Source organism: Ursus maritimus, unplaced genomic scaffold (genome assembly GCF_017311325.1).
Source record: "Ursus maritimus isolate PB19 unplaced genomic scaffold, ASM1731132v1 scaffold_4, whole genome shotgun sequence".
NCBI lineage: Eukaryota > Metazoa > Chordata > Mammalia > Carnivora > Ursidae > Ursus > Ursus maritimus.
In genome coordinates, this window is record NW_024426552.1 from 66,574,970 (window position 1) to 66,601,239 (window position 26,270).

The 26,270-nt window shown below is 47.9% G+C and overlaps 1 protein-coding gene across 4 annotated transcripts in view; it reads left to right on the plus strand.

Annotated features, from left to right (window-relative positions):
- The window catches only part of LOC103678822 (kalirin RhoGEF kinase), a 453,600-nt gene that overhangs the window by 203,545 nt on the left and 223,785 nt on the right, over positions 1–26,270 (plus strand). For all 4 annotated transcript variants that reach the window (XM_040621337.1, XM_040621339.1, XM_040621338.1 and 1 more), the window contains exons 4-5: positions 11,391–11,583; positions 11,981–12,493. In XM_040621337.1, the coding sequence (XP_040477271.1) occupies positions 11,391–11,583; positions 11,981–12,493 (706 nt within the window). The remainder of the gene's footprint in view (positions 1–11,390; positions 11,584–11,980; positions 12,494–26,270) is intronic.

The following is a 26,270-nucleotide window of genomic DNA, read 5'->3' on the forward strand; positions in this document are numbered from 1 at the left end:
CAAATTCCGTGGAATAATCGTGACCTGGGGAAGTGGACAAAGAGTGTCTTCCAGTAAAAAAAAATACAGACAAAACCCAAGAAACAAATAAAAAACAAGAAACAAAACAAAAACCTCTGAATGGATTGACATGGATTCTGAAGAGAACTTGACAGAAAGCCAGCTGGTGGTGGACAGTCACCTGTGAGCCAGCCAAGAGAGGTCCACAATCAGTGGCGGGGGGAGGGGGGGCTGCCACCTCTTGAAGCTCCTCTCTCCCGCCTTTCAGCCACTCAGCCATCCAGGAGCCCTCCCCGCTGGGAAGGGCCAGTTTGAGAACTGTCTGTACCAGCAAACACTCATTCATCACGCAGCGTTCCCTAGAGCGTGGTTCATTTCTCAGTAAGTCACTGTCTCCTCCAATGTTCTTTTTACTGCTTCTGATTATACCAATTAGAAACTTTAAAGCCGGTGCTAATGTGTCTTTAGCACTTTTCTTTAACACCTGCTGATTTCTGGTTGTTTAAGAAAGTGGGTGTGGTGTGGTTTGGGGCAATCTGCATAGGGCTCTATTAGAAGAGCAGCAAGGAGTAGAAAACGGTTAACCCAGATCAGAGTGATGGACAAAGAAGTGAAAGGAAATCTAGATCCTATAGCCAGAGACTCTCCAGGGCCTGAAGAGGGTGTGAGAACTCTGACACAGATGGGTCCGGGGGATCTTTTCCTCCTCAGAGCTCCAGAGACCTTTCTTTCTGCTCAAATCCAAAATGGAGAACTTAGCCCACGAAGTGATTTTAGGGAGACACAGGTACAGCACAGTTCTAGGGAAAAGGGTGCAGTGGGTAACTCACTGGGGCTACTCTTTCTTCCTTCCTTGCTGGTTTCTTTCTGTTCATGGAGAACTGCCTCCAGGTATTAAAGACTGTCCGTGCAGTGTGGGTGAGACTTCTCCAGTCATCCTTCCGAATCATCCTGCGATGCTGTCGGCTTCTGCTTGTGGGGACAGAGCTGTGTGTGGCACGGCCCATGTTGCTGTCATTACCCAGGAAGTCCTTCACTTACCTTGTCCTTCTTTTTTGTCATCCACTGTTCAGTGACCAGTCTACCTTCCCACCACAGTGTGCAATTTCTCACCTTCCCTGGACAACTTAGTAAGTCTAATTTGAAAATTACTTCTGCTTCACCATAGCCCAAGCACTGGGCCTTCCTGGACCCCAACACCAGGATTATGACACCCTATATTGGTGACATCCTTTGCTCCACAACTTGTACCACCTGAGCAGCCCCCAGCAGTACCCATCAAGCACAAACCCTTGTTGCCCCCTCGCCAGGTCTGTTGGTGTGGTGCTCATTGTGGACCTCTGCTCCTCCACCTGCCATCAGGATGGTTCGATGTTAGATTTTTTCCAGGAGCTGTTTCAAGTGAGAAACTACTGGACATTGATAGATACGGGCTAAAGCTCAGGTGTCATCCCAGGAGCTGGGACACACGAGGTTAGGCCATCCCTCTGCTGCCAGAGCACGTGGAAAGCAGCATCAAGATGGCCCTCATTCCTGGGAAGGGGCTTTCGTACTCAACACAGGGTACCCTGGACCTCCAATCCCTGATTATCTGATATTGGGGAGAATTCTTCTTCCTCTCATTTCCAGAGTTCTCATGGCTTAATAGAAGACCGGAAGCAGGGAGATTGACAGCTGGATGTGTAGTGCAGATGGCCAAAACATCCACCCAAACTGTGTGACCCTGAGCAAATCACTTTCTCTCTTGGGAGCTTGCTGCCCTCAACTCTAAAAAGAGAGAGACAAAGACAACTTGATCTTGAAGTGACTTTGATGCATACTCCTGCAAATCTTTCACTTTAGAGTGGAGGGCAACAAGTGAAGGATTCGCAGGAGTAAGCATTAAAGTTGTTTCAAGCTCAAGTCGTCTTTGTCTCTCTGAGACAAGGTAGCGTGAAGATACAGCAATCAAACAGAGCAGATTCAGATACTGATTTTGACTCTTCCTGGTGACTTTAAGCAAGTCATTCAACTTCTTTGAGCCTCAGCTTCCTTAACTATGGGGTGGGAAAATAATAGCAGCTACTTGTGAGGTTCAGGTGAGGAATAAATAAGATAATGCATACATAATGTTTGGCATACAGAGATTGTCATGTGCTCAATAAAATTAGCTTATGTCATTAATATGTGTACGTCCTATTTTAATCAAAAACAGCTGCTCTGTTTCATTAGTTTGGCTCCCAATTTATATTTCTCTCCAGCTTGAGTTTTTGAGCTCCCCAAATTTAGAGCTCCAACCTAGATCTGGCTGCTGGTCTCCTGCTTCCTTACTGAACTTCCCTACCTCTGTCTCCTCCCTGTAATGGAGGAGCAGCCAGCACACAGGCTCTTCTCTACCTCAGGACCTTTGCACAGGCTGTTGCTGCTGCCTGTATTATTCTTTCTACAGCATTTCCTTAACTTGCTCCTTCTCATAGCTTTGTTCTCTGCCTAACTGTCAGCTCCTCATAGTGGCCTGTCTGGACCACCTGATAATTTCTTAAGACTTATCACAGTTTGCATTTATTCTCCTTATTTAGCTACTGTCTGGTATCCATCTCTCCCCATAGAATGTAACCTTCATGTTTCTGTCTTGTCCACATTTATATTGCTAGTGCCTAGCACTAGGCCAGCTGTAGAGTAAGGGCTCAGTAAGTATTTGTTGGATGAGTAAGTTAATGGACTAATAGATAATACAATATATTTACATAACACCATATTATTTATGAAGTACCTTCATAACTAGGCTCTCATTTTGAAGCCACATAAACGCCTGTGAGGGATAAAGAAATCGATTAGCCAGAGTTGGCTGCAGTTACCCCACATATGACAGCTGCCATGCAAAGTAAGGACAAGGTTATGGCAACGTGTGAGAAGAACCTTTATCCCAGTGAGAATGGAGTGGGATGGGAGGAAATGTATGAGTAAGGGAAGACTTCTTGGAGAAGGAAGCATGTGAGTTGAGCTTTGAAATTGGCGTAGAAGTTATCTAGACAAAGATGGGGTTGGTGTGGACAAGCATGAAGGCAGAGAGGTATGAGAGGCCAAAGTCTAATACAAGATTGAAACTAATATGGCAGTTAAGAGAGGCATGGATAACATGTTGTCTGTTTTAGCGAGAGGGAGATCCCTCAGACAGAAGAGAACAGGGAAAACCCGCGGGAGAAGGTGGCATTTGAATCTGACCCCTTAGCCAGATGACAATGCATTGTATCCGGGGTGGTTCACTGATGTGGCTCAGATGGAATGCCCAGGGCTGGTCTGGGCTTCACTTGGCCAGGGACGAGGAGTTGAGTGAGCAGTGACTGGCAGGTACTTCCTGAGGCCAAAGCTGTAACCCAGGGTGAAGCCTTGGCCTACAGGTGCTCCACCCTGCTGTTCAGGCCCCAGAGCAACCCTTAGCTTGAGGCACCCGGATCTTAATCCCTGCCCCCCAAACTAAAGGCATTGAGTCTTCAAATGTGTGAAATAGGGCTGGGATGACACGAGTAGCTAAGATAGAGGAAGCAAATCCAAAGGCCAACAAGCAGACAGATCATGTGAGCATGTGGATGAGCTGGGAGTGGTTTAAAGACCGGCGAGTTTAAGCCTCCTCCAAAGACACTTGAATGCATTACAAGCAACAGTAATAGTCGTGCCTAATAAAACCATTTTGGGGTACTGCGTTCAACAGTGTGCTGCTAAATTGTGATTTCTGTTTGCCATGGGGGAGGCACCAGGAGTGTAAAGGTCAGTGGTAACACACCTATTAATTGGTTCTTTATCACCCACCACTGAGCCCTCCATACCCATACCAATCAGACCTGGGACAGCCCTTAACAGCGTTCACAGCCTAGTGGATCAAGAGACAACTCTGGGGGCATCAGATGTGGGCAGGGCAAGGGGGACCCAGAGGTAACCCAGGACTTGCCCAGATAGTTTAGATAAGCCTGCCAGGTCAGGTGTATGATAAGAAGCAGAAACTCCATAATGATTTAATGGCAATTTAGAAGAAGAGAAGGAAGCCTGGGAAGGCAGATCTCTAGCAGGTGTCTGGTTGAGCACAGACTGCTATGTTGGGGAAGGCAGCCACCAGGCCTTTCAGGGAAAGTCTCTCTAGGCCAAGAGAGGAGGAGCTCAGTTTTTGCAAAAAGAACCAGAGAAGTACCCTACAAGGACAGAAGTCCTCCCAAGCCTGTGCTTCCAATAGATGACTCTATTGAGAGAACATGATGATATATAGAGAGAAACCTGCTAGCATATTTGACAGGCTCCTGTCAAGCGTAGCTGTTGGTGGGCCTTGCAGACATTGCCCTGACTGTTTGGCTGTGTGCTGCCTACTGTTTATTAATGCCTATCCTAATCTGATTTAGACAAAGTGAATTATCATTAAACTCCCACAAGTCACACCTAGGAGATCTACGTATTGTCTTTGGAGTACCTGGGGAGCCTACCGGGTGTCATCCCAGACTGATTTTCATCATAATATCTGCAAGGGGTTCCCGAAATCAGCATTTTTAAATGTCCTAGATGATAACGAAAGTCACTAAAGTTTGAGAAGAATTGGCATAAAGCAGTGCAAATGCTTTCTTGAGATAGCACAATGTGGCTGAGTGAGAACAGCTCCAGTGACGTGTAATGAACAAAAGAGTAAATGGTCTAGAACTGAGTACAAGAAACATCCGATCAATCATAAAGTATACATTTATGGCCTGGGCCTGAGGGCTCCCGAGAGTTCATGAAACAGTTTACTGTGCAGTTTGAAGGGGCTGTGATTTATCGCAAAGGGTGAGAAGCTGGCCGAGGGGGTCCAGGTCTCAAGTCCTAGATGGGAAACAAGTGGGGCAGGAGGGAGTGAGCAGTGGATGTGCTCTCCTCTGAGAGAGAGAGGGGTGTGGGAGATGAGCAGGGCCACTCACTCTCCTTTCCCCTCCTTAGTGGATTTAAAGGCCTATTGCTCCATAGTATCATTTGCAAATATCTTCTCCCATTCCGTGGGCTGCCTCTTAGTTTTCTTGACTGTTTCTTTGGCTGTGCAGAAGCTTTTTATCTTGATGAAGTCCCACAAGTTCATTTTATCTTTTGTTTCTCTTGCCTTTGGAGATGTGTCATGAAAGAAGTTGCTGTGGCTGATGTTGCTCCAAACTTCATCTTTCTATGCGTCCATCCTCCCCATATACAGTGCAGTAGTACTTGGCCTCTGAACATTTAATTTGGGCTAATAAATATCATTTAAAAGGTAAACAACCTCAAGGGAAAAGGAAGGCTACCTGTTATATTTCAGGGTAAGTTGTTTACTCAAACTGCTTTCCACGGAGCACACTGAGTGAGAGGAAAGAAGTCAGAGGGCATGGAGGCTTGGGGAGGAGGCAGGCTGGGGAGCCACATGGGGCTAGGCAGACAAAGAGCCGTGTGCAGACCCTGGTTGTTTCCAGAGTTGGGAAGACCAGGCCAGGGATGGGAGTGTACCAAAAGCAACCTCTGATGACTTACTTTGACATTTCTTGTAATCATTTCAGAGATCAAGTAGGAAGACTGCTTCCCCGCTCCACTCAGTCCCTGCGCTAATATGCTGAAACTGCCCTGACCAGCGGGACCAAGGCCTCTTTGTTGCTAAATGCAACGGTTCTGATCTCAGTTAATGACCTACCTCTTTGCAGCATTTGGCACAGCAATTCCTCCTTGAAACCCTCTCTTCCCTGAGGTCTTTGACCTCACTCCTCTCTTGGTTTTCCTGAGGCTCTCTACTTTCTTCTCCCATCTCTTAAACACTGATATTCCCATAAGTCCTATCTTTGATGCCAGAAGTTTCTTTTCACCTTACTCATTTTCATTGGGTGTTCTCTCACTTCTGTGCATATCTACCACAGTTCATGACTGTATTAATTCAGCAAATATTATTGAATGCCTACTCTGTCAATCTCTGTATGATTCCTGAGTCAAAATTGGCAACCTGGATTTCTTTTAATTTCCAGACCACATATCAAATTGCCTTCAGAATTTCATATATGTAGGACATGCATAGATGTATATTTTAGGCTGTGTTTTTTGAGATGGAGATTCAGGTGTAAATGATTTATTAAGGGCATTCTCTTCAGAAAAACTTCTAAGGGAGTTGGAGAAGCAGAGGAGGGAAGAGGAAGGACCCAGTAAGAATGCGGTCTCAGATAAAGTCTAGCTAGAGACTGACTGGGAGAATGAGAAGCCTCTGGAGCATGAGTCGCACTTCATAGTTACTCCACCTTGAAGGAGAGGGTCTGAGCTTTGGCTTCTTATAATAGAAAGGCCCTGCCCTCCCCCCCACCCCCAACCTGGTGTGGGGTTTTCACTGGCCAGGTGTCTCTTGGAGAAGTGTCACCCATCAGCCGAAGGAAAGTCTGCAGAGATGGGCTCAGGTGTGAGCTGTTAGCTGCAACACTTTTAGAGCTGGAGGCTGGGTGCAGGGGTCAATAGGGGCCCTGGTGGGACACCCACAGCATTTCTTCTAGCCGATGAGACTTACCAAGTACAGATTATGTGTCCAGCACCCTTGTAAGCGCTTCATGTTCATGAACAAACGTAACCCTGTAATGTAGTTATTCGTATTCATGTTTATGCATGTTTTACAGTAAAGGGGCTGAGACATAGAGGTTAAACGTAACTTGCCAGAGGTTCCTGAATAAGTGAGCGATGGAGCCAGGATTCAGACCAAGGAAGGTTGGTTCTAGATTCCATGCCCTTAAGTGCTACCTCAGTGCACTGAGTCTTCATATGCACCAGGCACTATACAGGCGTTGGGGACCCAGCAGTGAAATCCCTGATGTTACTTTCCAGTGAGCGACGATGGACTAGGACTGAATAAGTAAACTATATGATCCAGATGGTAATAAGCACTAAGGAGAAAAGTAAGGGAAGGGCAGTAGGGAGTGCGAGGTGGCAGCCATAGCTTTGAATAGGGTGGCCCAACAGGGACCTCAGGTAGAAGGCATTTTAGCAAAGACCCAAAGGAGGTGGCTTCTCTGCTTCCACTCTAACCACTTCCTCTGGCTGACCCTGATTTACTTTCACTCTGCACAGCTGCAGGGAGATCCTTCCTTGAATGATACCCTTCAGTGGCTCCCCACTGCCCTTAGGATAAATCCAGCACTCCTGCCATGGTTTGAGTTGCATCCTGATTAGAGGTCTGCCTCCATTCCTGCCTCTGTTCGGAAGGCCTGCTTCTAACATTGTGATGCCCAGGGCAAGAGTATAAACGGAAACCCACATACCCTATGTGTAAATATTGAAAAGTAATATAGCAAGCTAACAAACTGTTAAATAAAGCATCTACCCTCTACTTTGACAAATACATCTTTTTTTTTCTAATATTTTACTTATTTATTTGACAGAGAGAGAGGCAGCAAGAGAGGGAACACAAGAGGGGGAATGAGAGAGGGAGAAGCAAGCTTCCTGCTGCGTGGGGAGCCTGATGTGGGGCTCGATCCCAGCACACTGAGATAATGACCTGAGCTGAAGGCAGCCACGTAACGACTGAGCCACCCAGGCACCCCTGACAAATACATCTTCATAGCGGATTGGGAAGCAACTTCACATTTAGATTTGTTGGACCACTTTGAGTTCCATGCTAGAACTTGGCAATCCAGGGAGATGGGCCCCTAGCCCATGGTCGCCTCCCTTCTCTGCCCACTGCCCAGCTCTGTTCCCCTGCATGTGTCTGGACACCCTCGTTCATATATCCATGTTCTCACCACATCCCTGTGCTCATATTGGTGGTGTTACTTGTCCTTGGGGGATTGGACCTGGAAGAGAGGTACATGTGGGCCCAGGAAGTAGGTTAAAGGTCTTTTGGGCAGAGCATTTTAGGGTTTTAGGTAGTAGGAGCTTAGTCTAGAAAGTGGATGGCCTCTCTGTGGCAAGTTGCTTTGTTCCCTGGTGAGGGGAGGGTGTGCAAGAGGAGGGTGGGAACCCAGAACAGGGCTCTCTAAAGCACTTAGAACAGCACCCTCTCATCACTCTCTGCCTCTTACTCATGTGCCCAAATCAGAGTGAATTGCCAGAACTTTTCAATATGCCATGCTCTATTGCTTCTGTGATTTTGTGATTTTGCACAGACTGCAGAATGGTGGGCATACACTTGGAGGCCTTGTCCTAATTGTCCTCCTAACCTAACCTAATCCCCCAACATGGACTCTTAAGCCCCACCCCCAATCACAAAAACACATGAGGTGGCAATATGGTAGGGTATAATATGATAGAGTGACCTGAGCGTGGGCTTTAAAGTCCTGGTTTTGACTCTCTGTTTACCCACTTAGTAGTCCTGTGACTTTAGGCAAATTCTGTGCCTCAGTTATTTCTTGCATGGAGATAACCATACCAAGCTTATAAGTTATTGTAAGGATAAGATGAAATAATGGACGTCAAGGGCCCGACCACAGTCCCTGGCATAGAATAAGCATTGGTAAAAAGTTCTTTTCCCTCCCCAACCATGCTCCTTCCTTGAAACCAAACATACAGAGCGCCTTGGGAGATCAGGCTGTTTTCATAGAAAGATGCCAATTAGATTAGCTCTCAGCACGCGGCCCCTGGGCGTCTGTCCCCATCTCCTGAGCGAGGGAGAATTTCCTAGAGAATATCAGTGCCTGGTTCCTGCTGTTGGTTGTCGGGGATTATTAGTTAATCGTGTGTATAGGCTGCTACTGAGCAGCACGTTTAGATACTGGGGTAGTCACACTCCCGGCTCTTGGTGGCAACACTGTTTGTCATTAGGGACAGAGATCTCTGCCGTCAGCATAGTTACAGTGACACCAGTGGAGGCGGAGGAATGGGTAAACAAGGAAGCTGGTCATCTCTAAGGAAAGGCAGGACCACAGTTACCTTGCAGTGCCTGACATAGTGGGCATGTAACAAACGTGAGTCAAGCCAAGTAAAGTGAAGAACAATGAGAGAAGCCGGTCAAGTCCAATAGGAAAATGAATAAAAGAACTGATTGGATAAGTCACAGAGAAATACTTAGGGGCCAATGATCTATAGCTAGTAATCAAAGAAATGCACATATAAATGTAATGCAATATTTTTTCCTAGAAAATGGGCAGAGATTTAAAAAATTCAGTGGCCAGTGCCGATGAGGCTACAGTAAGGCTCTCACACATGGTTAGTGAACATGGAAGGAGATATGCCTTTCTGTAAAGAAATAAGGAAAATGGGGGAATGGGATAGACCGGTGATGGGTAGTAAGGAGGGCACGTATTGCATAGTGCACTGGGTGTTATACGCAACTAATGAATCATCGAACTTTACATCAGAAACCAGGGATGTACTGTATGGTGACTAACATAATATAATAAAAAAAATTAAAATAAAAAAATAAGGAAAATGATTATGTTATGATATAGGTAGAAGATAGAGTATGTGTCATTAAATGTAATAGTTTTGAAGACATTTTAGGTATGAGAAAAAATTCTATGTTGCAGTAAAAAGTAGAACACTATGCAGTATGAAAATTACATGCACAAAAAAGACAGGAAGGAAACAGACCAGAGTATTATAGCTCCTTACCATTAGCATGTCTTATGAAGATCTTGGAATATTTTAACTTTTCTATAATTAGCAGGTGTTTCTCTTCTAATGGGGAGGAAATTTCATAAATTAAGAAAGAGTCACCTTGCTTTCAGATGATAGGGCAGAGAAAATTATTTATGGAAGACTCTGGCCATTTGTCCACTCAGTAAGAGTCAAAGAAGAGGCAACTCCTTTCCTCTGGAATGCAGGATTTGGGGAGGAACAAAAGACTCAGGCTTCCGCTCGTGTTGAGTCTAGTCTTTTGTATCAACAAGAAATGGTGATCAGAAATATGGTAGAATAACTTAACCATTAGTATTAGGAATTTTGGGGCTCCTGGATGGCTCAACAAGAAATGGAAAGAGTCTCCATGCCCAGGGAGTTTTCTGTCTAACTGGGAAGCATAAGCAAGCTGCTGTATGCTTGAGACATTCACACGAATCACGGGGGCTGTGGTCTCTTCACCAGCCTGTGACATTCTCATCATTGGTTGAGATTTGAGAATGAAGCCTGAAAAGGTGCTTTGTTTCCTTTTGCGGCCTAAATCCTCCAGTTGTGGCCTTACCTCCAGTAGCTCTAGGTGATTGATAGGTGGTGGGACACATCTGTGGGTCATGCAGCATGCACAGTAGTTTAAGCAAGTGCTATCTGGGAAATAGGAAATTAAAGAAAACATCCTAAAGTAATATTATACCAGTATTTATATAAAAATGTGAATTAACCAAAATGTATTTTAAGTCATAAAATAGATACATAGGTTAAATAAACTAAGAAGGATGGAAGGAAAGACCCCTATCTACCCAAACGTAGAATTTCTTCCAAACTGACATGTTATAAGTGTTTTGACCTGCATTTTTCTTCCCTCCATTTCTTCGGAGTTATAAAGTCCAAGTTCTTAAATAAATGTTGCTACTTTTTCTTCCTTTTATTTCTTAGGAATTATAGTTAAAGTCCAAGTGCTTAAATAAATGTTGCTACTTAGTAAGTTGTATGGCAACATCTTGATTCATTTAGCCTGATTACTTTCTGGTTTTCAAGATGGTCACTGTCACTTCATCTGGCCTTGATTCCAAGAGTCGTTTCCCTTCTCTTAGCTTCCTGAAACACGACTTTTTACACCCGGGCTGGTGTAATGGAAGTACATGAGAAAACTGGACTACATCCATGTCCCAACCAGTCCCACGCTTGGCCATCTAAGAGCAATCAGCATGACACAGCAACCTGATTTTTTAAAAAGTTGATATGTATTTGAACTACGAGTTACACATTTTAAATACAGTGGTGGCAAATATATGTTCTCAATGCTTCCTGTACCATTTGCTAATCTATTGATAGAATCAGCCTAGAGCCCTTTATGGAAAAAGATTTTTTGGCCCAGTTTGGGTTCAGTGGTAAAGCATACCAGTGTCTGTCATTGATGTGGGCACAGGGAAGGACAGAGCTCATACCAAAGACTTTCCATCTCAGATTTAAGGGCAATAGGGTCCTTGTCTTTAGAGAACTTGCATTCAAATAGGGAAAGCATGATTCATGCCAGGAGCAAGAAAAGGAGACAAAAAAGAAAAACACAATTATAAACGCTTGAACAGTAAACATGCAAACAAGTACAATTGAGCTGAGTTACTTGCTAAGTGCGGGGAGAAGCCAGAATGCCCTGGGTCAGATGGGGTTAATCTGGAAAGGTTTTCTGAGGCAGTACATTTTGAGTTGGGCTGAAAGGCAGCCAGGAGACTGGTGTGAAGTTGGAGGGGTGGTCTAGATTAAAAGGAATGCAGGTTTCTGGATGCTTTTTGACTTTGTTCCCCAAAGTCTCAGTCACCCAGAGTGACCGTGCCTGACCTCTGACCTCCCCACAGTGAGGACGTGTGCAAACGTGGCTTCACCGTCATCATCGACATGCGGGGCTCCAAGTGGGACCTCATCAAGCCCCTCCTCAAGACGCTGCAGGAAGCCTTTCCAGCCGAGATCCACGTGGCCCTCATCATCAAACCCGACAACTTCTGGCAGAAGCAGAAGACCAACTTTGGCAGCTCCAAATTCATCTTCGAGGTGAGCCAGACCGCTCTTATCACCCCCTTTCCTTTCCCCTTCGCTACCCACACATTTCTCACTTCTGCTTCTCCTACCCTATGATATGCAGCAAGGCAGGGCTGATGTTTCAGGATTCCTTGGCTACTATGGCCTTGCCAGTCAGTCTTGGAAGGAATAAGAGGCTCAGGAGATTGTCCCGGACTTTTAGCCAGTCTGTTGAAACGCTGACCCTGGCTGACTTGCAGCTCTTGCCCCATGGGCTGCATGTTCTCCCACTCGCCCTTTCTGAGGCAGGCTGTGGTCATTAATGTGTGGATTTATCTCAGCCTTTCCCCTTGACTTTCTGTCTTCTGCCTACCACTGCCCTGCCCGCCCCACATCGCTGAGTGCCCCTCTCTGTGTCTGCCCCTCCCAGACAAGCATGGTGTCCGTGGAGGGCCTCACGAAGCTGGTGGACCCCTCCCAGCTGACCGAGGAGTTCGATGGCTCCCTGGACTACAACCACGATGAGTGGATCGAGCTGCGGCTCTCCCTGGAGGAGTTCTTCAACAGTGCTGTGCACCTGCTGTCCCGCCTCGAGGACCTGCAGGAGATGCTGGCCCGGAAGGAGTTCCCTGTGGACGTGGAAGGCTCACGGCGGCTCATTGACGAGCACACACAGCTCAAGAAGAAAGTGCTGAAGGCCCCCGTGGAGGAGCTGGACCGGGAGGGGCAGCGGCTGCTGCAATGTATCCGCTGCAGCGACGGGTTCTCGGGGCGCAACTGCATCCCGGGCAGCGCCGACTTCCAGAGCCTAGTGCCCAAGATCACCAGCCTCCTGGACAAGCTGCACTCCACCCGGCAGCACCTGCACCAGATGTGGCACGTGCGCAAGCTCAAGCTGGACCAGTGCTTCCAGCTGCGGCTTTTCGAGCAGGATGCCGAGAAGGTAGGAGGGGAGCCACCAAACCCCAGCGGGGCTTGGGGGTAGGGGGCGCGTAGCTTTCTAGGGAAACATGGAGGCTGCCAGTCCAACTTCCTGATGAGTAGTAGTTTTGTGTAAAGCTTTAAAAAATGTGCCTACTGGGGGCATCTGGGTAGCTCAGTGCGTTGAGCGGCTGACTCTCGATTTCAGCTCAGGTCGTGATCACAGGGTTGTGGGATCGAGCCCCCTGTGGGGTTCCATGCTGAATGTGGAGCCTGCTTGAGATTCTCCCTCTGCCCCTGCCCCCCCCCCCAACTCTTGCGTGTTCTCTCTTTCTCAAAAATGTGCCTACTGGTTTTGGCTGATTTATTTCAATCATATATTCGGTCATTGATCACTGACTTTTTAAAGCTCCCCTTCTATAGTGCTTATCATGTGCCAGGTACTGTCATAAGCACCACGTGTAAATTAACTCATTTTAATCACCTCAAGAGGCTTATGAGGTAGGTGGACTCTCATCATCCCATTCTACAGATGAAGAAACTGGGAAGGTGAGGAATGGCCGGCCTGAGCGGTGCGAGGCGGCTGCAGAGTCCGCACTCCTGCCCTTCTGCGCGCTGCCCCTGTCGGGACACGCAGTGAGCGGCTCAAGCCGGTGAAGCAACAAAAGTAATCATACTGTTAGGACTTCGTGATTATCGCCGGGCAGTGTCCTTTACCAGTGACAAAGCACTTTCACAGGCGGCGTCTTATTGAATCTGTGCGGCCTTTTGATCCTTTGAGGTGGGTGGTGGTGTCTCTGCTGACATGCAGGGAAACGGGTGCTCTTTGATCTTGGGGCTATCATGGCAGACTTGACATATGAATCCCGCTTTCTTCCCTTTGAAGTTCAGGCCCCTTCCTCCCATACCCCTTCTTTGTGGAGGTTTTTCCTCAGCTGCTGCGTACTTTCTCAAGCAAGACCCCATTTTTCCAGCAATGAATTTTCAAAGCTTTCCCCTTATCAGGGGATATATGAGAAAGTGAAAAAGAAACATAGATTGTGCCTCTTTGCCAAAGACACAAAAGTATCTTCTCTAGATTCTCTCCAAGCTAAAAAAGAGGGTTTACTTCATACATAATAAATGCTTTAAGAAGAGTGAAATGGGTTTTCTTCCTATCAGTTTTCTGGGGAGAACGTATATTGAAATGCATAATACTACTCTTCGCGATACCATGACATCTCAGTCACCTGTGAGTTTTACCGACAGCGTCTGACATATGGTTTTGTGTCTTTTAAGAGGCTGTATTGAAAATGTCTCTAGGAATTTCTAAGTAATGAAACCAGGCTGCAAAACTATATGTAATCATGATCCCAGTTTATGTGAGAGTGCCGACATAAGTATAAATGGGGAAAACTCACCACAGTGCTTAGTTTTGATTTCAAAGGGCCAAGCTTATGATTGATTTTAATTTCTTTCTGTATTTTCTCTGCTTTCTAGTCTTTTATAGTTCATAATCAGATGAAAATCAATATATGTGATTTTTAAAGACTGTGTAGCCACTTTCCACAAAAGAACTCTTGAACATCATTTAAGCCAGTTTTTGGAAGGGACATGTAGAGGGGTTTCTTGCACAAACTTAGGAGTTGTGAGGTCTCCCCCAGCCTTCCTGAGGCCTCCTTGCCCAGTGACCCAGCAGCCAAGGTCCAACCCTGGCCTGCCCCACCCTGGGAGGGACCCCTGGGACTATAGAATCCCTGTCACTGCTCACCAAATGGTGAGAGATGCCAGGTCAGAAGCAGCTGCTCTGTGAAGCCAGAGGCAGGTACTTTGGCTCCTGTGGCCAACATTGGAAAGGTCTGGACATCTCCTTTTTACTTGTGGTCTCTTCTGCTGTGGGGCAGAGAATCTGCTTTGCAGTCTGGCTTGGGTGCCTGTTTCAGTTAGCCAGAGTCAGAAGGGGAGGCAGGGGCTCAGGTCTGACTAGAAGTGTTTTGTTGGAGGCATTTCACCACATCCCTGAAGCTCAAGGTTATGGGAAGCCTTCATAAGGCACAGATAGTACCTGTCTCGAAAACAAAACAAAATAAAACACCTGAGCCTCAGAAATCCCCAGATAGGGAAGACTGACCTTCTAGAGTTAGCCAAGCACTGGTCAACCAAGCAGTAATTTCTGCCATGCATATATCTTCTCAATTCATGCTCACAAGATTCTAATGGCATGTTATTGTTCCTATTTCACAGTCAGGGAAAGTTCGGAATGGATGCTGACAGGCACTGGAAGCTCAGAGAGATGAAGTGGCTTGCCCAAGATTACACTGGGGGTTAGACAGAGCCAGTGTTGGGTCTGTCTCCAAAGCCCACCCAAACCCTGACCCAGAAGCCCTGCTAGCCATCTGCTCCCAGGAGCTGCCTCATGCTACCACTGAGCACTGCCTGTTAGCTCTGAGCCTCCCTGCCCACGCCCTGATGACTCTGGGGACAATCTCACATCCCATCTTCTAATGCTCACTGGACAGCAGGGGCTCTTAACCTTTCTGTGCCATGCGCCCTTCCCAGAATAACATTTGTAAATGTACAAAATAATAAATAGGCTTGGAAAATAATTATTGAAGTACAGTTATTCCATTTTTAGGAATAACAACTTTTATACTTGTTTAGGACCATGTTAAATAACAAGCTGTATTTGAAGTCTTATAACTACCATAATTTTGAAGTAGTGATGAGCACGAATGATACTTCAGGACAACACGTGTGTGTTTCTGTTGATGTCAGAGGCGTGAGTATTGCTAACATTAATGTAGTTTGCTGCCTACATTCATAATTGAAAGGAATGCTTTATTTCGGTTAGAGGTTAGTGAAAATCAAGGCCTGTTTTTTCCCTATCCAAGTATATAATCCCTCAGTTCTATGCAGGACTCTAAGTTTAGGATCCATGTCCCATGGTGTGTTAATACCATAAAAAGAAGTGTGTGTGTGTGTGTGGCATGTGTGTGGTATGTTTGGTGTGTATAGAAAGGGAGGGAAGAATATAAAAAATAAAATAGGGAAACACCTGAGGGCTTCAGAGGGGAGGGGCGTGGGGGATTGGGATAGCCCGGTGATGGGTATTAAGGAGGACACATATTGCATGGAGCACTGGGTGTTATACGCAAATAATGAATCATGGAACACTACATCAAAAACTAAGGATGTACTGTATGGTGACTAACATAACATAATAAAAAATTATTATTAAAAAAAAAATGAAACAGGGGCAGTGAAGGGATGTTGGGGAGAGGGCAGCCCAGGAATATTTTGATACTGAGTCAGTGATGAAAATGTGGCTCAGGCTTGACCCAGCTGCCACAGAAAATGTGCTGGGTGTGGGGCAGGAGAGAAAACAGTCCTTTTAAGTTGCTTCAAGATTAATTTAAAATATCTGTGCAGAACCGAGTGCCTCAGCCCTTGACTTATTTGGTGTTTTTGAAAGGGGGCGCGGAGGGTGGCGGTTTGGGGTAAGGCTCGTGTGTGTGGAGCCACATCTACAAGAGCGTGAGGAAATACTTACTGCATGAGCCACGTCTTAGCCTCCGTTCTGGTGGGACGCTTGTGGGAGGCGTGCAACTCCAGGTCTGGGAAACTCTCAGCAAATTGAGAAGACTGGTGATCGCCCAGCTACTGTTTTTGTGAAGGGGTGCACTGCGCCTGTGGGGTGGCAGCTTGTTTCCCAGGGCTTGAATCATAGGTGTTGCTCCCCATTTACCAGCTGGCCTTGGGGAGTGAAGCCATCTCTCCCCACCTTCCCCGACCTCTGAAGTGGGGGGTGGGGTGGGGGAGAGCCATTTTCTCTGCCAAGCAAACATTTCGGGAGTACAGACACTTCCACAGATCATTCATAAGGCAGGCCACCCATTCATTTAATAAACTTCTGTTGAACAGCTGTCATGAGCCCAAAACAAGGCACTTGGATAAAGATGAGTAGGCTGGAATTTGTGTCCTGGAACATGGACTGTCACAAACCCCTAGTTATTATTACTTATGTCTGCCATGTGCTCCCCACGCCCCAGGCACAGCCTCCATGATTGGGGCGTTTTTAGAGAAGAGGCAATGTTGCAGTTCAGGAATGATAGGAAAGCCTTAATGAGCAACCTGTGGGAGGACTGGGCAACTCAGAGGTGATTCAAGTAGTTCACAGTGCATCACGTTGGATATGTTGTGCCTTGGTCCCGTGCTCTCCAGTCTGGAGCTCATGGGCCTGTCCTCCACTGTGCTCACAGACCACAGGCGGGTCGCTCCTCATGAGCAAGATGCAGAGTATGGCTCTCTTTGCAGCCCTGTGTCATGGCTGATCGCCCCCACAGCTGCATGGACCCTGTGCCATGGACGTTTCTGCCCTGCAGTCGCATCCCGCTACCAGAGAGAAGGGAGGCCTCTTCTCCAGTACAGGGCGGTTTGTGGTATTAAGGTCATTAAGTAGATTTGTTCCTTGTCCTCTTGCTGCTCAGTGGAGGATCCTTCCTAGCTGCCCCCCCCACCCCACCTTTCCTGGGTGCCTAGGACCCATCTTAGAATGTCAGAGCTGGAAAAGACCTTGAGATCAGAGAGTCTACCTCCCACACACTGTGAAGAACCCAGCCTTGTCATCCTGGTGACAGCCAGCGTGACCTCACGATGCCCACCAATGTGCCAACGCCAATGACGTGTATCAGAAAATACTGAAGCTGCCACACCATCCGCCTTGAAGTCTGCGGAAGGCCCACAGTCTCTCAGTCTTTGCAGGAAAGAAGGGCCTCGAGGTGCTCCAGCGTATAACTGACTTAACTGATACAGAAACCTTCACCTACTCTGCTTCTGAGTAAATCCTGATGTCTACAGGGAGGCCCATGCTCTAGTCTTGCCCAAAGCCATTCCAGAAAGAAGCATATTCCTACTTCCTTGTGAGAGAATTCCCTTAAGAGTGGACAAGACCATCCTGCAGGGCTTCCAGCATTGGAACCGTGCTCATTATTGGTTTACGCAGCACAGGCGGTTTCCCATGTAAAGCTGTGCTTGGAACGTGCTCCAGCCCAGACCTTCTGCACCACTGTTGGGAGGGTGTTTAGGTGCCCACCTCCCCTGCGACCAAGGCATGTGCTCACAGGAGACCGCTGCAGTTGCTTCGAGGGGACTGGCCATACCATGCTGCCTATGGGAAAGCTGCCTTTGGAGAATTGAATTCTAAATGCCTTCCTGCATATTCATTCTTGCATGCTGAAATTCTCTTCACGCCTAAGGGTGCCATGTCTGGGCTGAAACAGAGCTGAGTGGGGATTCAGATTTGTTCTGAGGTTCCACTCTGCCAGTTGGGAGACCTCAGGCACAGCTTTAATCTTTGACCTCCAATTATGTTCCCTAAAAAATGAAGATGGAGAATTTGGGCTAGCTCAGTGTCTTACGACTTTTCTTCTACTCCTACACCACGCTGTCCTCATGAACAATGCTTTCTCTTTGTGAAAATGTCTTTCAACAGGAGGGGTGGTGTGGCAGGGCACATGTGTGGTCATGGAAGCAGCCGGGGTGGCGGTGGGGTGGAGATCAGATTTGTCAGGGGACATATCAGAATCTCCAGATTGAGGGGCACCTGGGGGCTCAGTCAGTTAAGCTTCTGCCTTCAGCTCAGGTCATGATCTCGGGGTCCTGGGATCTAGCCTTTCGTCGGGCTCCCTGCTCAGTGGGGAGTCTGCTTCTGCCTCTGCCCCTACTCATGCTCTCTCTCAATCTCTCTCTCAAATGAATAAATAAAATCTTAAAAAAAAAAAGAATCTCCAGATTGATAAAGTTTGATAAAGACCCACCCACCCCAGCCAAACATGCCTGCCATTCCTCCTTCTTGCAGGCTTGCCCTACTAATGACATCTAAGCCTCTTTATAGATCAGCAATTCTGTAATAATTTTTGCCTTTTTGCTATTCATTTTCCTCAAAAATCCACAGCAGTCTCTTCTGTCTTCAAGGTTGTCACCTTGTTTCGTGATGGAATATAAGTTTTTCTCAGCAAATAGAACCATCATCTGTTGGGTTCTGGTCTTGCTTTAAAAAAAAAAAAAAAAAAAGCTGAGCTGCTGCCTAGCTGCCCAGGCTTGTTATGAGAATTGAATGGGGTGGTGTGTGGCGGTGCCGGCCCTGGGCTTCGCTTCCCCCCGCCTGTGCTGGTGCAGTCATGCCTTCCTTTTCAGTCACTGAGGCCTGCCAAGACCACGCAGAGCGTCATCAATGCTCTCTTCCAAATGGACTTGCTCCAGATAATTTTCCGTGATCCCTCAATGAAACGAAATCAAGAATTGAGTTTTGAGAGAAGTCGGCAATTAGGATGTACGTTCACAGGAGCCCCCAAAGATCCCTAGGTTTTGTGACGCCCTTGGCTGACGCACAGAGAAGAGCAACTAGGTCAAATGGGGGTCATATCTGATGGGTCCAGGTTGGGGGAGCTGCCACGGGAAAGGTCTCTGGGAAGACAGTCACAGAGGAAAGTGATTCCCCCAGGGGGATGGGATTGTCCCCTCCCCATTACCTTCTGTATCTGAGACACTTGTCACCTTCTGCTTTGCATTATAGCTGAGAGTGTATTTGTCTTGTTCTCCTGCAAACTTGGGGCCAGAAACACTCCCAAAAGTCCGTCCAAGAAACACATCTATGCGTTTTCATTTTCTTGGAGGTCTGTGCAAACAAAATAATGTGACTTTCATGTTACCATGAGAAAACATTTGTGGGGCGCACTGGGTGAAAGGCATCGTGACAGGCAGCGGGACTCTGTGCTAAGGGTTACGTGCTTATTGTGTTTTGCTGTTTGTCTGTCCTGTTAACCACATTAGCAATTCAGGACATCCCCAGGATGCCCTGTCCCTGGGCAAAGTATCCACTGCTATTTCCTGCCCTCTCCCTTCAAGGTATAAACAGTTTTGATCATACCTCAGGGCCCAAAGCAAGACCCAGAGTCTCATGCCGCCTGGAATGATGAGAACTAGTAGGGTCACTTGTGGAGAAGTCCCTCTGCCTTTCCTGCCTGCCAGACTCTGGCCCCTGCTGCTTCTCTTCGCCACACTTCCAACCCCCACACCCCTCAAGCCAGCAGTGAGCGTGACTCCACACTCATTTGTCAAACTGAAGTGCCATTGTAGCAATTATAATACATAATATTTTTTTTTGAATGTCAGTTTTTAAAGTGTTCTCACACCCCTGACCTTAGAGGTTTTGTGGTCCAGCCCTTCCTTTTATACAGAAAACTTTGTCCCAGAGTAGAGACCCACCCAGAGTCATCCTGTTGGTGGTACATCGTTTGGTCTCCCATCTACTTGTGTGGCAGGCCAGGCAGGTGTGAGTATGGGCATCATTTCATAGATGGGAGAGCTAAGACTCGGTAAGGTTGGGAAGTGTGCCTGGGAGAGAGTTCAGGGGGGCAGCATTGGAGGGTTGCGCCCCCCGCCCTGAGGCTAGGGCTCCACCCCCTCTTCCAACACACACACACACACACACACACACACACACACACACACACACACAGAGGCTGACCTTGCCCTGCAGCAGAAAGGGCACACAGGCCAGCCAGCAACCTAGGAGATGGCCAGAGGGGCTGGGGAGGAATGGAGGGTGGGGGTGACCGCTGCTGTGCTAAAAGGGCAAGCCCTGGACAGGCCTCCAGGGTGCATGCTGATAAGTCTCTGTGGTTCAGTCCCCTGAGCTCTTCTTGTTGGGAGGGTGGCGTCAAAGAGCTGCAACCTTGGGGCAGCTAGAGGGCAAGATCTTTACTGGGCAGTTTGTAATTTACTGCTTTTTTTAGAGAAAGGCTTTGGTGCCCTCTTGCTCTGCCCTGCCTCCTCCTCCTGGGGCCTACTCCACCGCCCCCTGCCCCCCCCCCGACTGGGGTCAGGGCGAGGAAGTGTGTCTGCATCCCGCCCCAACACAGGACACAGTGTCCTGTATTATTTCCAGCCTGCTGGTCCTGGGAATCTCTACTTACTTTTCCTCATTTCCTCCCCTTGAACATTAGAAACATTAGATTCCAAAAATAATCCAAGTCACAGTGTTCTGCAGGCTTCATGTGTGAGTGTTCTCTCCCAAATCTGTTTTTCTCCTCCTTCCATCTTTTCTCCCACTCCTGTGTTTTCAGCCCCACTGTATATGGAGGTCACAGGGCCTGCAGGAGGCCTGTGGGTATGGAGAGCAGATCAGAGGCAGGACTGGGAGGAACTCTAGGCGGGGGGTGGGAGGGTGGGGGGTGCTTAGATCCCTCCCAGGTCTCCCACGTGGGCTGCAAGGGGTGAGACCAGACAGCCACATGTGACTAGCCTACATACGTGGCCTCTACTTATGAATGGACCCTACAGAACTGTGGACCCCAGAGTGACCCCTTAGAACTGAGAATATGAACACCATGTTAACAATGTTTCCAGAATCCAGGTTGTCGCACTGATTCCGTTTGCACCAAGTTAGGTGAGCTAGAAAGAGAAGGTCCTGATCAGAGGCAGATGTTGTATGAGGCACAGGGAAGTAACTGAGAATCTTGATTCACTCATTTGTCAGCAGACATTGAGTCTCTCCCATGTGCCAGGTCCTCTGCTAGGTGCTGGGGACCTTGTCTCCCATCCAAGCCCTGGAAAGGGGGAATCATGTAGGGAGGCTTAGGGAAAATCAGGCTCAGCACCGATGTGACTCCAGATACCTTGTAAGAAAAGGCTGGCACAGAAATAGTGCCCACTCTAGTGGTTTGAGCCCGGTTAGATATCAGGTCTCTGTTGCTTCCTGGGCAGAAGTTAGGGTTTGGGGGGGAGCCTAGTGTGTAGTGGGGAGACAGTGGGTGGCGGCCCAGGAAGAAAGGTGACATGTCAGCTCTGCCCCAGTAGGGGAAGTGGAGGGAATGTCTTAAGTACACTTTTTTGAAGAACAAAAAGACATTCAGGTACAAGTTATTAAGTGGAAAAACAAATTAAGTCTCTACAGGAGGGACCTCTTTCAAGGCATTTTACTTTGCAGAACGTACCTTGCTTCCTTCCCTTCATCTTCTACCTTACTCCCCTGCATCCCTCTCCTTCCTTTCCCCTTCTTGACCTTTCTCCTCCATGTGCTTGCACCCCCTCCAGCCTGCACTCACCCCACTCTTTTTGCTTCCATTCTCTCTGAACCTGTTGTTTCTTTTCCCTTTTGTGGTCTTGCTTCCTTCTTTGGGTGGAGCTAAGGGAGGGCTCCATGTGATTCAGGCCTCCCCTGGAGGGCAGAAAGAGAAAAGGCCAGAACACTCAGCAACTGCTCCTAGAAAAAGCGCTGGCTTTGCAATCAGAGACCAGGATTTGAATCCCAGCCTAGCACCTTGTGAGCTGAATGGCTCAGAGTGTCCAGTTTACCTTCTGTGAGCAATTTCTTTATCAGTAAAATGTAGATTTTAATAAATGCCTTAGGATGGGTATGGATTAAAGAAAATACGTATATAGCCTCTAACATGCCCAGAGTCCAGTGGGTGGCCAGCAGACGGTGGGTTTGTGGAGGTAGACTCTAGGTGGGCCACATACATAGATGGGATCAGGAGTGGAAGAAAGGCATGGGGAGGCCTGCTGGGGCCTGGGGAGGGAGGGCAGAGAGCTCACGCCCATCCACAGCAAGGGTGCTGGAGCAGACCATGAGCAGCATGCAGCAGCAATGTGTGTAGGGGTGGTAGGTACCTGGTGCGTGGAGAAACCAGGAAGGGGTCTTGAGAAGGGACTGGTCAGTGCATACTAGATACCAGATCTACTGCCAGTAGAAGGGAAGGGAGATGGAAGCATGTGGCCCAGATGGCAAGATCTTAGACACGGTGGCTGAAGATAAGCCAATTAAACAAGTGCCAGCGATTGTGCTGGGGCCAGGCAACTAGCAGATGAGCTACAGTCAGGACCCACCACGTTGGAGCAGGGCGTGCTGACCGCATAGATACAGTCTGCCACATGGAGACAGTCTATCCAGGTACCTATCATGGTTATGTAGACAACCTAGATGGAAATATTCAGCTGAAGCTGGGGTGTCTAAAGAAGAAAGAGCATGAGCGAAGGCATAGCAGCCTTGAAGTACAGGGTGGATTGTGGGAACAGCCACTTTCCAGAGAGGCTGGTGCTCAGGTCCCTTGGGGAGGGGATGTCCATGCCCTGTGCATTACCAGGAGTTAGAGCAGGGGGTCGGAAATCTCGTCACACCACTTCTTGAGTAACCAGGGGACACGAGGAAAGCTGGAATCTGGTGAACAGTTCAGGCCCTGCCAGGAGCATCTTAGAATGCTAAAATCTTTGAGTCTGAGGGTCCAATCCCTTCCTCAGGACTTCCCTAACTGACAAACATTCTCTAGACTCTGCTGAGTATTTCCTGGGTCAAGGAAGCCTGGGTCAAGGAAAGCAGCCTATTTCATCCTTACACGCACCGTTTGTTAGAAAGGCCTCCTGCCAGCAGGCCAGAATCTGTCTTCCTGGAGCTTGCACCATGTGGTCCCAGGTCTGCCTGAGGGTCCCCCAGAACTAGTTTCTTCCTTCTCCTGGAGGGCATCCCTCTGATGACTTGGAGACAGTCCTCATGGACCTTCCCAGTCTTTCCTGCTTCAGATGAACCCCTTCACTTCTTCTGGCATACTTTCACTTGATGTGGGCTCTAAACTCATCAACCTTTTTCAAATACAAAAAGGGATGGGGAGGGGTCTGCAGCTTGATTCCTTGATCCCACTCGATCCCACTTGCACAAGTGAGAAAAAGATTTCATGTGTGTAGGTGCACTTGCTTCTTGTAGTTCAGGTTAGCCAGTCTGAAACTCCAAGGCATTTGCCCATCCAGAGAATTATGTTTTCTCAGTCAGATGGAGTGAAGCTCTGTCTCATATGTGAGTAGAAGAGGATGTCTTCTCACGTGTATGCATAGAGAGACTTCTCTGGTATGGAAGTGCTGAGTTGACAGGTTTCTGGTATCCAGAGTTAGGTGTGCCCAGGTCAGAGATATTCATGGGCAAAGCCCCATCCCTGTGTCCCATGGCTTTGCCTGAGGTCATTCCCAAGCAGAGCCAAAACTTTGTGGTCTTATCTTAGAGTCAGAAAACTCACAGTAAAACATGCAAAGGAGCATTGATTCCCTTGGAGGAAACCTGTCTTTACCGGAATCCCAGAAAGGCTCTTCCCCCTGTGTTCCCCAGTCCATGTTCACCAAGAAACTCTACTCTCTTACTCTTCAGCTCACCTCCAGCCTTTCTCAGAGAGCCTTTTCCAGGACGAGAAAGGCCCTGCTATGAGGATGGTTACTGATGTGGTGAGAGAAGATATGCTCTTTCTCGGCACAGAGAAAAAAGGGATGTTTGGTTTCCTCCGTGCAGATCAAGCAGATTGACTGGTCCCACCTTAGAGTGGTACTTGTCTTGTCCGGGGAGCTGACCCTTGTCCTGAGGTGTCAGGAAGAGGTGCAAACTGGAAGGGCCTAGAATGGGGAATGAAACTGGACTTGGCCATTCAGGCCCCATCTTCAGGACATCCTGCTCTATGCCTTGCACAGTCCCACCTTCTCACGCCTTTGTTTATACCAACCTCCCTTCCACTCTGCCTACTGGAGCCCTACCCAAGCTGCAGATCTGCTCAAATATGACTTCACTCACTCTTGCCTCTCGGAAGTGGTCCTTCTCTCCTCTGGACATCTTCCTATAGCTCTTATCCGTCCCCCTGAAAATGGACTATTCCAACTCGTATTGTAGCTTTATACTGAGAGGTCTCTTTCCCCAGATATATCGCACATTCCTGGAAGTCAGGCCTGGTGTCTTAGATACCTCGGTGTTCCCCAGAGGCACACAGTCAGTGCCACATAAAGAGAGGACTGTGCCATAGTCCTCACTCACTGGGCCGCCTGACGGAGCAGAACCAGGAGAGCTCCGAGCTGACGCAAGAGCACCACCTACCGCCGAGTGGTTTCAAGGGACGCCGCTCCAGGGCCCTCCCCTAGAAACGGGGCTTTAGCACCTTTCATCTGGCAGTGCACAGAGAGTGGGAGGCAGGGCCCCCGGTTCTGGTCCTTTTAGACTAATCCAACTGTGAGCAGATGAGGCGGCAGTGGGAATGGAAAGGAGAGGGGCGAACTCTGGGGAGAGTGGGACCAGGTGACCGATTAGATGTTGGGGAGGAAAGGGAGAGAAGGGAACAACGAGGCCTTCACATCAAGACAGTAGGATTGGGGGTGGGAGGGGTGGAAAGAAATCCCAAAAACATTTTGGGAGAAGGATGGGTGACTAAATTAAATATAAATGTAAATTTCTTTGAAGGCACAGGAGTGTGAGAGGAGTGGGGGTCAAGGCTACTAAAAGCATTAGACCATGAGTGGTCTCTTTATTGCATTTCTGCCCGCTCATAGGGACCACTGGCACTCTCTGAACACGGGAATTCTCCTCAGTCCTCTGAATAAGATTGTTAAAGAAATGCAGGGTTTTGAGGAGAGATTGGGCTCTTCATTCCCCAAGTTCTTCCTCAGTACCTGCATGGTGTGCTCTGCCAGGTGGGGTCTAGGAGCAGGGAGCGTGACCAAGCCTCTCTTCCTGGATGTGCCTGAGCCTGGCTCCCATGCCGCCCCTCGCCTCCCCGGGGCCCCACTACTGAAGCTGCTGGAAGAGGGTAGAAGGGAAAAGGGGAGGGGCGGGGTGCCAGCTTTCTTCCTCAGCTGGAGCTCCAGCCCACCTAGCCCACGCCACTTCAGCACAGCAGCCGCCCCCTTCCGCCAGATAGGGACCCCTGAAGGGAGGGCCACCTCCTCCTTAGCCCATGTGGAATTTTTTCCCCAGATGTGCAAGTGATTGGCACAGCCGATTTTAGGATGCGTGGGAGGACTGGATGAGAACATCCAGCAGACGCTCCATTTTTGCAGTAACAATAATAGTTACCATTTACTGAGTGCATCCTGTATGCCAGGAACAAGCATTAGCTCATCTAAATTAACTTGCCAAGGGCCAGATTTCAGTTTATGCCTAAATTTAGCTTTGGGATAAAGTTGGGCACTATTTTCTCAGCTTGGATTAAATAGAGTTTGACCTCTTCAATTCTACATTTTGGGAAGTAAGCAAAGCACATTTTCTCACTCCATTGCTGAGAATATTTTATCAGCATCTGTGGTTCAGATGGAAGGAATTTGGCCACTCAGAGTCAATATCCCAGGGCTGCCTGGGCTGACTCCTGGCTTGGTTGGTCCTGTTTCTCGTCTGCTTGACTTGCTGGCTCCTGGATGACCATGTCTTCCCCACAGGGAGGGTACTATGTCTATTGCCAGTGCTGCAGGGAACTTGGTTCATCCAGGCAAACAGACTGGAAAAGAAACATACAAAAAACCAAACAAACCTTTATTTAAAGTCTGAAAACATTTATGTTAATAGTGGACTTGGTGAGACTTTTCATCCCCTCATTTAGCATGAGGAAGGCAAGAGTGAGGACAGCGGCCTTATAAGGCCTAACAGGAGTCTGTGCTTCTCCAGGCAGAGCTGAGCTACAGCTCATTCTCAAGGGCAGTGTGTGATCTGAGCATAAGTTCTGCAGCCTGGGTTTCTCTAATCAGAAAGCAACTACTTTTTGTGACTGCCAGCTTATCCTGTCTAAGCCCAGGGGAAGTAGAAAGGGATTAGCATGCATTCAGCATCTATTATGTGTTTGCACTGTGCTGGGCACTTATCATACGTTCTTTATTTCCTCCTTTATGTTTATCTTCTTTGACCCAGACACTGAAGGGTTTATAAGAACAAGGAGTGTAGGGGGGAAAAAGGAGGGGGTGGGCACGGAGAACCCACAGTTGGTGAGAAGTCTGTAATGTGCTAGTTGGTTTTGTTCTGTGAGACC